Source organism: Rhopilema esculentum, chromosome 6 (assembly GCF_057945365.1).
Source record: "Rhopilema esculentum isolate cy_ngs chromosome 6, ASM5794536v1, whole genome shotgun sequence".
Classification (NCBI taxonomy): domain Eukaryota; kingdom Metazoa; phylum Cnidaria; class Scyphozoa; order Rhizostomeae; family Rhizostomatidae; genus Rhopilema; species Rhopilema esculentum.
The window spans coordinates 10,357,569-10,371,371 of record NC_142820.1 but is presented as its reverse complement, the minus strand read 5'-3'; the positions used below and the strand labels follow the sequence as shown (position 1 = coordinate 10,371,371).

The window sequence follows — 13,803 nt, the reverse complement described above, 5'->3', positions numbered from 1 at the left end:
TCCATATCAATTTGACATGCCATATCAATTCGATTTGACAAACTAAATATAAAACATTCGCACTTTCCTACTCATGCCATATTAGGTTCTAAACGACAGACAGAAAAATTCAAGAATTAAATATTTAAAATCGCCCATGCTATTAGATAATAGACTCATAAAGTTCTTTCTAATTTATATGAAGATTAAAATTGCAAGCAGATACTTTTTCAACTCATAAAAACACGACAGGCCACTGCTATATTCCACCCGTAACTACGTAAACTAAAAGAGCCATATTTTTCAAAATTCTGTTTAAAAACTCCAAAAAATTGTTATCTGTTGTTGATTTATAACTCCTCTAACTACCTGCATCAAAAAAGACACTGAAATAGGCGTGAGCCACGAGAAAATGATTCATTAAAACAAGCAATTTTCCGTACTAAACCCTATTGCAGCTCGCTTTTTGCCACTATTTAGAAGTAAACAAATTTGCCTCACTCGGCAGTACACTGAGTTTAGACATCTAGCGCCTTCTGCGCTTCTATATCATTGGAATTAACTATACTACGTGAAAGCGAGGCACGACCTGTATCTGTTCCACTATGGTCAGCAATTTTTCAATCTCACTAATCTAGTGTCTCTTATAGAACGGGGGGAGGTAATAGAAGGGAGGGGGTGTTCATTCCGACCAATTTTCAATAGAAGGGGGTGCTAATAGAAGGGGGGAGTGTTCATGTCGACCAGTTTTCAATAGAAAGGGGTGCTAATAGAAGGGGGGTGTTCATGTCGGCAATCCTTCTTTGAAATCGAAGTACCTTTAGATAATTCTATGAGATAATTTAGATAATTTGGTTTCAGTTTCTTGCATAGTTTTAAAGAAAATTGTTATCATTCAAAGATAAATCAAATTTACAGCGTTTAACTTCCAAGTCAAAAATCATCGGTTTCCTTTGTACGGTTGAGATTTTACAAAAAAACTGTGAAAAACAACGAATAATGAAAATCAAATGACTTGATTTGTAAAATTTAATATAAGGGGGTGTTAATAAGCAACGGGGGGAGGGAAAATTCTTCTGAAATTAATACACGGGGGGCCGTCTATTAGAGACACTAGAGTATATTTCTGAGACAAAATAATGGAGACTCTGGTACCCAATTAGCCCACGATCGGTCAAAACATTTTCGAAAATGTTTGGATAAATGCTCAAAACTATCAAACTTGAAAAATTATCTGGAATTTACATTGCAAATAGCTGGTTTTCAAAGCTTTATCGCGCTTTTAAGTTTCATTTTCTATTCAATATTTTGTGATACATACATTATATTCAGTGGCTGTTTAAGGGGGGACATGGCCCCAGCCCCGCAACTATGGACTATGGTAAGTGGTAACCAAATGGGGCCCTGCAGCCACGAAGCAAGATAGAAATTTTAAAGAACAAGGGCCCCGCAGAGGTTTTTGGCCCTGGGCTCCGCAGTCCCTAAAAGTTTCGGATTATGTTAGAAAATACGGACAGTTCTTACGGTTTCTTACGGGGAAGAAGTTTCTATCAATCGATTTCGAGTAGAAAACGGTACGTTATTATAACATTATTCACACTGTTGTAACAAAAAAGGCAAGGTTTTAACTGACAGCTTTATTTAACGATGCTTTGACAAGAAAACAGTCAGTATTTGAATGATGAAACATATAAGAAAAGGCCACAAGTTTTAATTTAGCTTTGCAAAGTGCTTTAGCATCTGAAGACCTGCAGAGACCTTGTAAACTTGTTTAGCGTTTGATCTGTTTGTCTGTGAAGTTTTGTCTGTATTTCATATTTATAAGTTTCTTTAAATTTGAAAAATGTCAAGATTGATAGAGCAAGGATTGTCCCAAAACGTAAAGTAACTGCCCAATGCCCGATGAACCCTAGTGTTATCGTAAAGAAATCTTCCAAATTTGACCAGCTTCTTCTTAATTTTCCCATGAGATTTTGGATTAGAGAAATGACCTTCAAAGAAAGGAAGCTTAAACAAATCCCATGACACAGCATTAGACCATATTTAAATAACTGACTTTAACAGAAATGGTGATTGAAATAGCAAAGGTTGACCTAGGCCAGGTATAAACTAGACTGTCAAACCCCTTAGTAATCCCCAATTTTCACCCCTACCTCTTCTAATCAATGGTGTACATCCACACTAATTATGTGATTAAACATGGGCCCAGTCCATGTGGAATGTACACCTTTTGCAAATTTGCTTAGTCTTAGAAATGATGTAAAAGAAAATAGTAAGAAGTAACCGATACATGACTGTCCTAAAAAAACACGGCTAAAATAAACAATATTTCCCTTGATAAAAATTTTTTGGTCTTGTATGTAAAAACATGATTAGACAGAAGTTGAAGTTTGTTGCTAGGCCCAACCAAACATAAGCGCCAACTATGTTAAAGATTGGACTCGAACCACTGCGAGCCCTGGATACTTTGATGTTAAACAACGAGCAAAATATTATCTGAAATAACATCGACATAAAGAGCCCTAGTAGTACCGCCGGAACGAAATTCATATTGGGGGTGCTGCTCATTGTATTCCTTCTCATTCAGCACACTGTTATATAGGAAATACACTACAGTTTGACAATGATTGGGGGGCTCCAGCCCCCCAGTCCCCAGCCCCCTCCGGTTCCAACTGGCCTGCCTAGCCCAACCACTGGAACCACCCTTATTCTCACAAACAACTTGCTAATACGTGCTTTGGCCACCAATTGAGGGCTACGTTTATCGAAAACGACTTTTAAATTCAAGTTTCTGGCTAGTCTTTGTCAAAAGTCACATAAGTTAAACAGGCTATTCATTTAACATAGAGAGTAATTTTGTATATGTATATAGTGAAGTATATGTAAATTATATAACTGTAAACAGGAAGAGACAAACCATAACCGCAGGAAAGTTGATGGAAAATCAATCCAATAGATAAGAGGACTACGTCAGAAAACTATTTTTTTGGGTTTCAAGGTTGCCTCAAGTGTCCTAAACAATGCTGACATTTTCCCCATAAGAACATTCTCGAAATAAATCAAGCAATGGGAAAATATCTTGGACCAGAAAACCATTAATCTTAGATTTCTGTACCTAACAAGGCAATGTGATAAAAAGTAGTTCTACCAACAACAAAGAGAAGGACTTGGAAATCGCGGCTGTATCATCTATAGGGCTGATAACAGCAACTGTGACGTAATAATGTGCTTGTTATTCTCAAAAAAGTTCCCTGCTCATCCGATCATCAGAACCGTACACGAGAGCGGGTGTAGGAGGTTGAAAAACCCCTAGCTTTTCATGAGTTAATTAATAAATCGAGTTTCTCGGCAAAATCGTTAACTAGCGTGTGAAATCGCTTGACAGTAGATGAAATAGCCTAAACCTTCATTTTTTATAAGAAATTTTGCAAAACAATAGCACATATGTTTACAACCTTGTGTGAAAATTTACAATTGATATAGAAAGAAACTTATCAGGCAGGTATATCATACAAACAAAATGAGCACGAAGGAAATATTTCCTTGAGGCAGTTTAGCTTATCATTGATGATTTGTGCAATAAACAGTGCAATTAGGACGACAGTCTCTATATTAGTTGTACAATAGCTTATTTTTTCCGACAAATAAATATTTCAAATTATCAGACGACTTAGGCAAATGTATATTGCACAAGCTTAGAGCCACGAAGATTATTAAGAAACCTCCAAGCAGCTGTCCTACCAAAAGGCGGGAGGCAGATTGTCCCAGGCCTTGAGCTGAGATGGGCCGTACGTAAAAGTTAAATAAGAAGCTTTTAAAGCTAAATTTTGAACGACAGAACTTAGACGAGATCACTTATAAAAATACGAAAACCTGTAAATAGAAGGCAGTTTGTTTGTGCCAATGCTAAGTTCTGAAAACGTCGATGAGCTGCGAAATAATTCAGAAAAGAAGCCTTTATCATGAATTGATAAATATAAAAAACTCATTCTACATCATGTTTGATCATTTGATCGATAATGGTTTATTAATCTGTTTAAACAACTGCATGCATTAAACACTGTTACAAAACCGTCAGCCTGAAGATATTTCCCCAGTACCGTAAAAGTGGATATATTTCATGGAATTTCATTCATTCCATGACAATGGCAGTGTGTGGAATTCTGATAAATGTCATTGTTTCTGTTCAAGAAATGATGACAAGTCGCAGCAGAGAATCGATGCCTTGGTTTGACTTCTCCTAAACTTCCATTAGCCAATTTCAAAAGCTATTCCCAAAAGCTATTCCCAAATTATTGTTTTGGAGCAATAACCTTCACATTGTACATGGACACGGAAGCCTTGAAGTCAGATGATTGGACGATGCATGTGTTTCAACAAAGGAGAGTTTTCAACACCTTTAGCCCTCCTCACTAGTCTGGCACCTCCAAGCAATGATCCGAAGAATTTGCAGTGTGCTGTTCCAGTTTCAAAGGCTTTCTCTCAACTGATTGTGGGTCAGAGTCATCTCTTACAGGTGCTAGTGTATCCGCGAACTTGTATGAGACATTACCGTACTCTCGCAAGCACGGGCATATGTCCAGAAGATATTCACAGAAATCTTTGCGAATTCCAAACCACCCTTAAAAAGAGCATAAACATCCTTGAATTTTACAAAATGAAATATCTTAACCTCATTTATTTCTCAACTTCCGCAATGTTTTCCCAAGTATTCTGCAAAAAGATTTTAACGATTTTTATGTGACAACGGATTTTATTAAATCGAGCACAAAATACACGAAGGAACAACTAGACGGAAACTATACTGCTTAGCATGCTAAAAAGGGCATCCATCTAGCAAAACATGCTCTCGTATTGAATGCATGAGCTTAATACATCTTCTTCGAAGGAAAGGCATGGCGAATTGTGTCTCAATGTGGGCAGTGAGTCGCAGTTTACGGTTTTTGGCACAAGGGCATATATTCTACACTCTTATAAACTATGGTATATAGCACCCCCCTAAATCTGGAGATGAGACGAGCTCATCTCGAAACTTGCTAATCAATTAGTTTTTAAAAATTATAGTATAATCGAAATCGTATATATCTTAGTCAGAACATGGTCTAGGTAAGTCCAACTTCATTGAAAGGTTTACTTACGTTTACTTATCTGGGTCCTCATATTGAAGTAGTTGTAATATTACAAAGTAATATCAATTTGGAACCTTTTTATCAAATGTTGTCGATAGTTGCAGAGTTTCTGTGAATTTCCATGCACCCTGTGACAACGCCTTGTATGTATGATGGTCGTAAATTTTATGGATAAAACAAAGGCTGACGGGAAGTAACCGCGGAAAATGTTGCAGGGAGAAGCCCCCAAAGCACTTTAAGGGAGAGCTCTTCCGTGCTGACAAGTGGTTGGGATAATCAAAAATTAAAGCATTAACAAAAAGTAAAAAAGTAATTTCCCCTGTTAATAACACTTCTCAAAAATCGCAAAGGTGGGATTACAGTATAATATGTAGACAATTTAAATCAACAGAAATTTACAGTGAAAAACATTCAGTGATAAGCGGAGTTGATCTGGAGCAAACACACGCGCGACGCCCTTCCATGCGAGATTTTTATCACCCCGCTTCAATGCAAAATGCTAACAGTAAAGCTGATTTACTTAACATTTACCAAGATAGTCTAACAAGTTTTTAACGATTATTGACTGTGCTTCGCTTACAGCTGGTTTTTTCAACACATTAGCGTTCACAGTTGGCTAAGACATGAGGCTTTGCTTTTACGAAAATTATCAAAGGAAGCATCAATTTTGCAAAATACCGAGTTAAATACGCAGCTGTAACAATACCTACATCAGAAATGCCTTACAATGATGCAAAAAATCAACTGTTCTGTTTGTTGAACAAAGTCAACCATGGAATCGTTCAAGCATTTTCCCTACGTGATAACAAAATCTGACTTTCACAGCAATGGGTCAATGCTGGAAAGAAGTTCAGAGAAGGAATAAGAAAACTTACAGTGATTTCCTCCTTTTTGGTAAAACGAACTTATGATCAGACTTGCAAGTGAAAGTTGCAATGGTATAAAAACAGCGGCAAATGAATCAGTGTTGACGCTGTCCAGCTTTCTTGACAATGCAATCTGTAGAGATGAACCTAGGTTTAAATCTATAAAATCTTTCTAAATTTTGTAGCTAAACCATGTTCTTATTCAATATAAAACAAATACAGTTGAATCCAGTGGTGTAGTGCTATCGAAATAACAAGGAGGGCTCTTGCACAAAATTTTGCGAAAAACAATAGCAAAAGTAGAAATTTGCCAATTTTCGGCATTAGCAAGGGGGCTCAGTCCCCCTGAGCCCCCCTACCACTACACCCCTGGACTTGAATCCCGTTAGGTTGGACCTTCAAGGGGTGTTAGGAAATGATTTGACTTAGCTTATGCCCGACCTATCCCGGGTACGATTTTTGATTTGAGGTAAAAATTCATCGGTTAGTGAAAAGCCAGGCCGACTGGGTGAAATTCCCAGTTATCCGGGGTACGACTTACAAGGATTCGACTGTAGTAGTGCAGATTACAGGTGTAATAGCGAGAAAAAAACATGACAAAGCTATATTGCCCTACAGCTAAAATCAACTAGTATATAAACTCAATGAACATAATACACAGGAAGAGAAAAAAACCTTTTAGTACTTGGCTTTCTTACCACATAGCTTTTCTCTCCTAGCACTTGTTTATTCAATGCTAAATTTCATGCGCACGATAAAATAGGTAAATCATCTCTCCGGTTTTAAATACAGTGGAACCTTGCCTAACGGCCACTTCGTTAATGCTGCCACCTCGTTACTACGGCCACCTCGTTATTACCGCCACATTTGTTTGGCCCGGAAAAATGGTCATACATAGTCGCATAAAAGAACCCCGTTAATGCGGCCTCCCGTTAATACGGCCAGCGGCCACATTTTGCAATCCCAAACAGCAGGATTCTTTATAATTCCATCCCGTTAATACGGCCATTTATATTTAGCAAAACTGTAAAAAAATCACAATAATCTCATTCGTTTTACAAAAGAACTTTTCATTATCAAAGTCGCTTGCTTTCAGGTGTGATTGCCCACACTTAAAGTGACTGGCTAGAATGCAGAATGAACCAGTCAAAAGTCACCGATTTTTTGCAAAATCATGAACATGATTTGGTGATTAAGGCCCAAGAACCCAGGACTTCCGTTTCGTTTTGTTTGTGGACAAGTTGTTTAAAATATCTTTTATAACTTTATCTACATTTCCAGATGTCTATTGAAAAACAATTCCTTAGGATTTTATTATTAATTTCTACCCCTTAAACTCCAAAATTTGACCCTTCCTCATTAATACGGCCACCCCGTTGATACGGCCAATTTTTGGTGGCCCGTTGGTGGCCGTATTAACGGGGTTCCACTGTATAGTAACAATTTCAGCTTCAAAATCTAATCAAAGACTTACAATGAATGAAAGCAAAGGGAAAATCATGAAACACGACAGGGTTGCGTAAATTACATGGCCTCTTCTTTGTCTTGGTGTCACTTCAGGTGAACGTAAGAACAGCAATGCCCATATGACGTAATAGATAACAACAACACACAGCAGTGTGAGGACGATCCATAATGGCACGAAGACAATCTGCAAAAAATGATGCCAATTAACTGATTAAAGCATTTTAATTCGAAAATAAAATAAAATAAAATTATTGTTCACTAGTACACAGAGCATCATGAATATGTCTATACACGCAAAAACTTGCTTCCTAAATAATAAGTATTAAATATAAAACACTGTTTGTTTAAAGGGTATATTGATTTATCGCAAATAAATTTGAAGATCATCATAATACCCAAATGAAATAAAGGTAAAGGATTCTCATAAAAAGATAAGTATACAATGGACCCTTAGTTGAATCTATATCACCATCCGGCCAATCACTTCTAATAACAATCTAGGCCATAATGCGCATGTACAAGTTACAATTACTTACAACCCACTTCCAGCTGATCACATTGTCCAGTTTTAATGCCAAGCAAATGAACTGCAAAACATTGACTGAGAAGAACGTCTCTAGCTACGAGAAAATTAAAGTTTAAGAAAGAGCCATTCAAATATAAAATATTTTACACTTTTAAGAACACAATTTGGGCATGCACTCGTTATTTAGTGAGAGGAAAATGCATTCTTCATTCGTTGTTTATCAAGCCTAGACCTGTGCTTTTGCAGTTTGCATACTGTGTACACAAATCTAATTATGAAATACTGAAACATCATTTTACAAGTCATAAATTAATTTAGATTTTTTTTGAAAAACATTGCTAAATAATCTATTTAATATTGGTTCTTAAATTATTTTCTCATTATCATTTCGTTTTTGGGTTACAGTACCACATTCAACTTAAATATTTTTAATGAACCAATCAATATGTTTCCAACAGCAATAATCAATAAAGCTTTCCTAAGCGATGACGTCATAAAAATGTTTTTTAGAACTTTTGAATTCGGATCCCATAACCGGAATCAGCATCTTGAAATATATCTTAATGGCCAAATTAAGTTACAGTCGTGAGCGAATTTGCTGAGATATGACCACCTGAGCAAAGGATCTTTCCCCATTAAACTTCTGCAATTTGATTTCTGTTAAAACAGTAAACCCGATAGCAAACTTCAAATCTTTTTCTGGCTATACATTATCTGATTTTTCGAGATATTTAGCTGATATTAAAAACTTAGAAGTATTTTGTGCCTGTTTATAGGTTAAGCAGTCAAAATTCAATAATTCCAAAAGAATTTTATGACATCACACTCAGGGGAGCCTGAACTTGAAGAGGGCAAAGGGGGCAAAGTGCCAAGAGAAAGGGGAAACAATATTTAAACAAAGTATTCTGAAATTTGCAAGGATAGAGAAGGTCACTGCCAGTGGCGGACACTTGGGGGGGCGAGGGGGGGCGACCGCCCCCCAATACTTTAGAGAACAATGGTCTTTTGTTCTAAAACAATGGGAAATGTGACGTCATCTTATTAATACAATAGGCTTGCCCCCCAATATTTGACCAAGTGTCTGCCACTGGTCACTGCCCCTGCTGTCCCCTGGGGCAGGTGTCCTTGGTCACTCTTAAGGACTCTACTGAAATAGATAAAAACAAATATAAGACAAGGGCTTATCACAACTCAGCAACCATTATTAATTTAATCAAAATTAATGTATTTATATATTCATACAAAGACAATATAAACATACACATTTATATGTTATCATAATTTTCATAATGCTGTCTAAAGTGCTCAGCTTATCAGAGCGATTAGTTAGACTAAAATAAAGTTCTTTTATACACCTGGTGATTGTTTAGACATGAAACTCAAACAAGCGTGTTACAAAAGTCTGTCTATTTTTAGCTTTATATACATACATTTAACTGAATTAATAGCTTACATTTGTGATTTACAAAGATGGTCATGAAAATTTAGTGGAAAGTTGAGTACTATCATCAAGTGTTCTTTTTCTGTGAGCTATAAAATGCTGTTTGTGTGACTTTCTTTTTGACATGTATTTGATTTTCCTATTTGAAAATATTTTTCCTGTTTTGAGATAGCTTTGTCTCATCATGTAATGTCTCATCATTTTGGTACAAAAAGAACTTGCATTCATAATTTGTTTAATACAACATCACAAAAATGTGACAGGAAAATATATGAACATGCTTTAATAATTACCTCAAGTGATCTGTCATGTCTGAAACCCCAAATACAGGCAGCAATTGATAAGGCTGACATGACAAATAATGGCGAAAAAACTGCTCTGAAAGGAACTAATGAAAAGCCACTGAGGTTTGAGCAAAGCAGTAATTCAAAAACAAACAAAAGCAGATGGAAAAATGCACATATCAGCATGGCATGTAGCTCTGAGTTTTCTTCTCTCCTGTAAAAAACACAATATGTTGGTTTACAAATTCAAGACAGGATAGCCTCACATCTATAATTCAGATAGCACTTTCTCAATATCCAGCAAATTAAGAGAACTAATAGCATTAACTCAAGACAATGATTTTCCAATAAAATGAAGCAAAACTAAAACAAAAAAACACAAAATTCCAAGTAACCATATTTTTTAGTAAATTCCTTCAAAACTTTAAACAGGAGTTATCTACATCAATATCATTATCCACCACTGACCCGCTATCTTCCTTGAATAAAATTTGAATGATATATATTATATATCTATATATCTAATTTGAATGATAGAGTAGGATATATATCTATCTGATGAAAATCTGTAGTCAGGTGCAATATTAAATTGGTAAAAAATTAGTTTTGTAAAAAATTGGTTTTTTATATATTTTCTCAAAAAGATTGAAGCTTCAGAGTACTCCAAAATACATGAACTTTTCATCCTTTTTAGTGGGACCTTAAATTCCCACATTAGTTTGATTTTCAATTATTTTACAAGTCTAAAAAGGAAATTTTCTCCCTGCCACTTTTTCTTCCTTAAAGATGTTCACATGAAGGCCTCTATGAAGTGTCACTATTAACAGATAATCCTCCTCAAAGGTCTTAAATTTCATAGTTTCAAATAGGTTAGTAATTTTATATTTGTTTTACCTATACTCGGGGTGCTTTATCCAAACAAGAGTCCCAGTTATTGCTCCAGCAAAGACAGTTATTTTCCATATCCAAAGTGGTGCAAATATTACCAAAAAACTCCAGTCAACAATTTTATCAAGCCTCAGTCCCAACAATATTGTGAATAGAAATGCAGATGAATAGATCAAGAACTTGCTAGAAAATAAGAATGCAATTTAGTTACCTCTTAAAAAATATTTTAGAAATAGTTTCAAATCTGTGGGTCTAACATAAACAATCTAACAGGGAAAATTAACAAGTTAAATTTGTTGTACAGAACAAACTTAACTCACTTATACTCTTCACTGTCTAAAGCATCAGAATAGTGTCAGAATGTTTTCAGTTTTTTAGAGATTAGAGTGATGTTTCCTTTTGTGATGTTCCTACCTGCTGTGGATATAAATGCAATTTAATAAAGCAAAGGCTATACTTTAATTACCTTGGGTTAAATTCCTGGAACAAGCCTTTTAAATTCATATCAACAAATATTTCCTGGTTCTTGCATTCACTTTACACTATACTGAAATAAATTGGTCAGGATTAGCATGTATCTTGATTGGTGATGAATGATAGCATAACAACAGCCAAAGTTCACCAATGAAATTTTGAATTTTCATCATTGCCCATGCCAATTGTCCATGTCAATGTTTTCCTTTTCCATGACAATAACAGTGTTCACTCCTAAAATAAAATAAAAATGTTACTCAACTACATATCAAGAAATAACCAAATTATAGAAAATGGGAATGGAAGCATGCAAGGGCATTATTTATTCAAATGTTGAGGCACTGCAAATCCTATTTCAATTTGAGAAAACATCACAAAATAGGTAGAACAAGAACAAAGCTGTTGGATTGATAAAGACATAAAACTGTTATCTTGTTCATGCTATTCGTTTCCTAAGCTCTTCTCTCCAAAACTCAAATTGCCTTATCATTTTGTTTTAAGTCATTAACCATTTATTTTGAAATTTGACGAGAATCAAAACGTATCCCTACAAAAATGTTATTATACATAATATTTTGTAACCAAATTACTCTAAACTTAATTTTGTGACTTTTTGCACAGATTAGAACTTGTCACACTATACGTTTAGTCTAAATACAGTATCTCATTTTTATGTGGTTGCATTGTAGATTTCATGACCGATATAAAGTTTATAAATTTATCTTTACTGTATGTACAATACTTCTTGGTGAAACTTTTAACCCTCAGTCGTTGAAAGCAGTTAAATCAATTATCGAACTCTAACTTAATATGGACAAAAAACAATAGCATTACATTAGCTTCATAGAAACTATGTGTATTAAAATATTTAGTTTAAAAAGGCTAGAACCTTGTTTATTCTCCATAAAATTTTGAGCAGAAACTTATCATTACTCTTATGAGCAACAAGACAACACCTGATCTGAACAATAAGAAAAGAAAAAGAAGCTAGGTATCAGCTAAAACTAGGCTGAAACGTAAGTCTAAAATTCCTGAATTATTGTTGGATTATAAACCAAATTGGAAGCGTTTATACATGTTAAGCCACTCTTACACGGTAAGATTTTGTTGAATTCCATTTGACAAATCGAAAGGTGAATGAATGACATTCTTGCTGGCCCACACTGCTACGTCTTCTGAATTACCATGTTCTGTAATGCTTTTTAGTCTGTTTGCAATCATTTTAAAGACAAAAAGGAGTGAACGCAGCCATGGTTCAAATGTGTATCGTATGTTCCAAATACAGGACATTGATTCAGCTATTCTTTTGTCCATTTTGTTTGTTTTCGCCTCTTATTTCTTCGTTTTTTTAATACCAGTGCTATAACTCTGGCAGCTGAAGCAACCTACTCCATTTCATAAACAGAATTGAGGCATTTGACTCTTATTTTATTGACAAAATCTGATTGTGTAAAAGGGGCATTCGATTTGACAAATCTGAAGCAAAACTAGATTTGACATAATCAAATTCGACAAAATCTGACTGTGTAAGAGCGGCTTTAGGTATGTGAATATATTTAGACAGGAAGGTTACCATCAAAATTCATAAAATAGTAAAGGAATAGAGGGTCACAAACTAAGAGACATGTCTGAAACAAAAGTAAACAAAAGAAGAGGTCTGCAGTTACAGGTAAGTGAAAGGAATAGGCTGAATAACAGAGCTTCGCAATCTGGTATCAGGTCTGTACATTTCTCTGGTGCTAAATCCCAGAACAACATCCCAGTAGATATTAAAAGATCATAATCTGCTGTCAGTTCTTGTCAAAAGCTTAAAAATTTATAATTTAACAAGAACTATCAAACTTGATTCTGAAGCAAACTATATTGCTCTTTGACTAATCTTAGCAATTAATTACATACAAAACCAGCATAGAAAAGGGGTGCTCTTTTTTGATTAGTTCATCTACCGAGAGAGCTCCTCCTAAAGAAATTCCCCTGGAAACAAAATCTTACATAATTGCTATCTGTTGTCAGGTACTATAAGTATGTTTATGTGATTTGTATTCATTGAATTAATTAGTTGTAATGTCAGTTGTAGTAAGGTATTGTAAGAAGAGGAATTTGAAATAAAAAAACTGAAAACTAAAACTGAAAGGAACAGCTTTACAACATACCTGAAGAATGCTAGAAAAAAAGAAGTTTTCAATAAAACTCCAGACCAAGAAACGTAAAATTATTGAAAAAGTAACTTTCGAAATATCGACTCATCTTTGGTGTGGTCTACTAAACCAATAGTAAATTTGAATGATATAAATGGCAAATGCTTTTAATCAAAATATTTTTATCATCGATTTAAGGCCTAGCAAAATTTTTGTATTCATTCATTATAAAACAGCAACATATCTACAAAAAACATAGAATGAAGAAATTTTAATTACCAGGAAACAAGAATATATACGAGCTATAATTCTCCTGTCAATCTTTCAGAAATACTTTCTTACTGTTCATTAGTCTTCACCATTCGATTCTTGATCAAATGTATCATCTGCTTCATATAAAGCAACACCAACTTCAAAACGAGACGAGATAGATGGAATCAGTTTTTTAAAGCGTCACCTCATTTTATCATGGACTCTGGTGAGGAATGTGTTGCTGCTTCCGCTAAGATTGCAATTGTTTATAAAAAAATGAAAACGTATGCGCAAGAAATTAAATAGGCAATAAAATATCCGTCTGGCTCATGCCCTGGTTGACCCGAAGAAAGGAACTA

General features: G+C 35.1%; 1 protein-coding gene across 1 annotated transcript; it reads right to left on the bottom strand.

Annotated features, from left to right (window-relative positions):
• Positions 1–3,935: 3,935 nt before the first annotated feature.
• LOC135686191 (transmembrane protein 185-like) lies at positions 3,936–13,621 on the bottom strand. Its single transcript, XM_065202376.2, has 8 exons — positions 13,472–13,621; positions 11,047–11,288; positions 10,587–10,763; positions 9,702–9,906; positions 7,978–8,061; positions 7,449–7,625; positions 5,984–6,107; positions 3,936–4,600 (listed from the first exon to the last, which is right to left on the bottom strand). Exons 2-8 carry the CDS (start codon positions 11,082–11,084, stop codon positions 4,392–4,394), a joined length of 1,014 nt encoding a protein of 337 aa, XP_065058448.1. The 5' UTR covers positions 11,085–11,288; positions 13,472–13,621; the 3' UTR covers positions 3,936–4,391.
• Between the last annotated feature and the right edge of the window lie 182 nt (positions 13,622–13,803).

Coding starts and splice junctions, on each gene's coding strand:
- LOC135686191 (XM_065202376.2), bottom strand. CDS start 11,084: ATGAATTTAAAAGGCTTGTTCCAGGAATTTAACCCAAG. Junction 9,907..10,586: donor ATAAAGCACCCCGAGTATAG/GTAAAACAAATA, acceptor TGTTTTTTACAG/GAGAGAAGAAAACTCAGAGC. Junction 6,108..7,448: donor TCCCTTTGCTTTCATTCATT/GTAAGTCTTTGA, acceptor TCATCTCTACAG/ATTGCATTGTCAAGAAAGCT.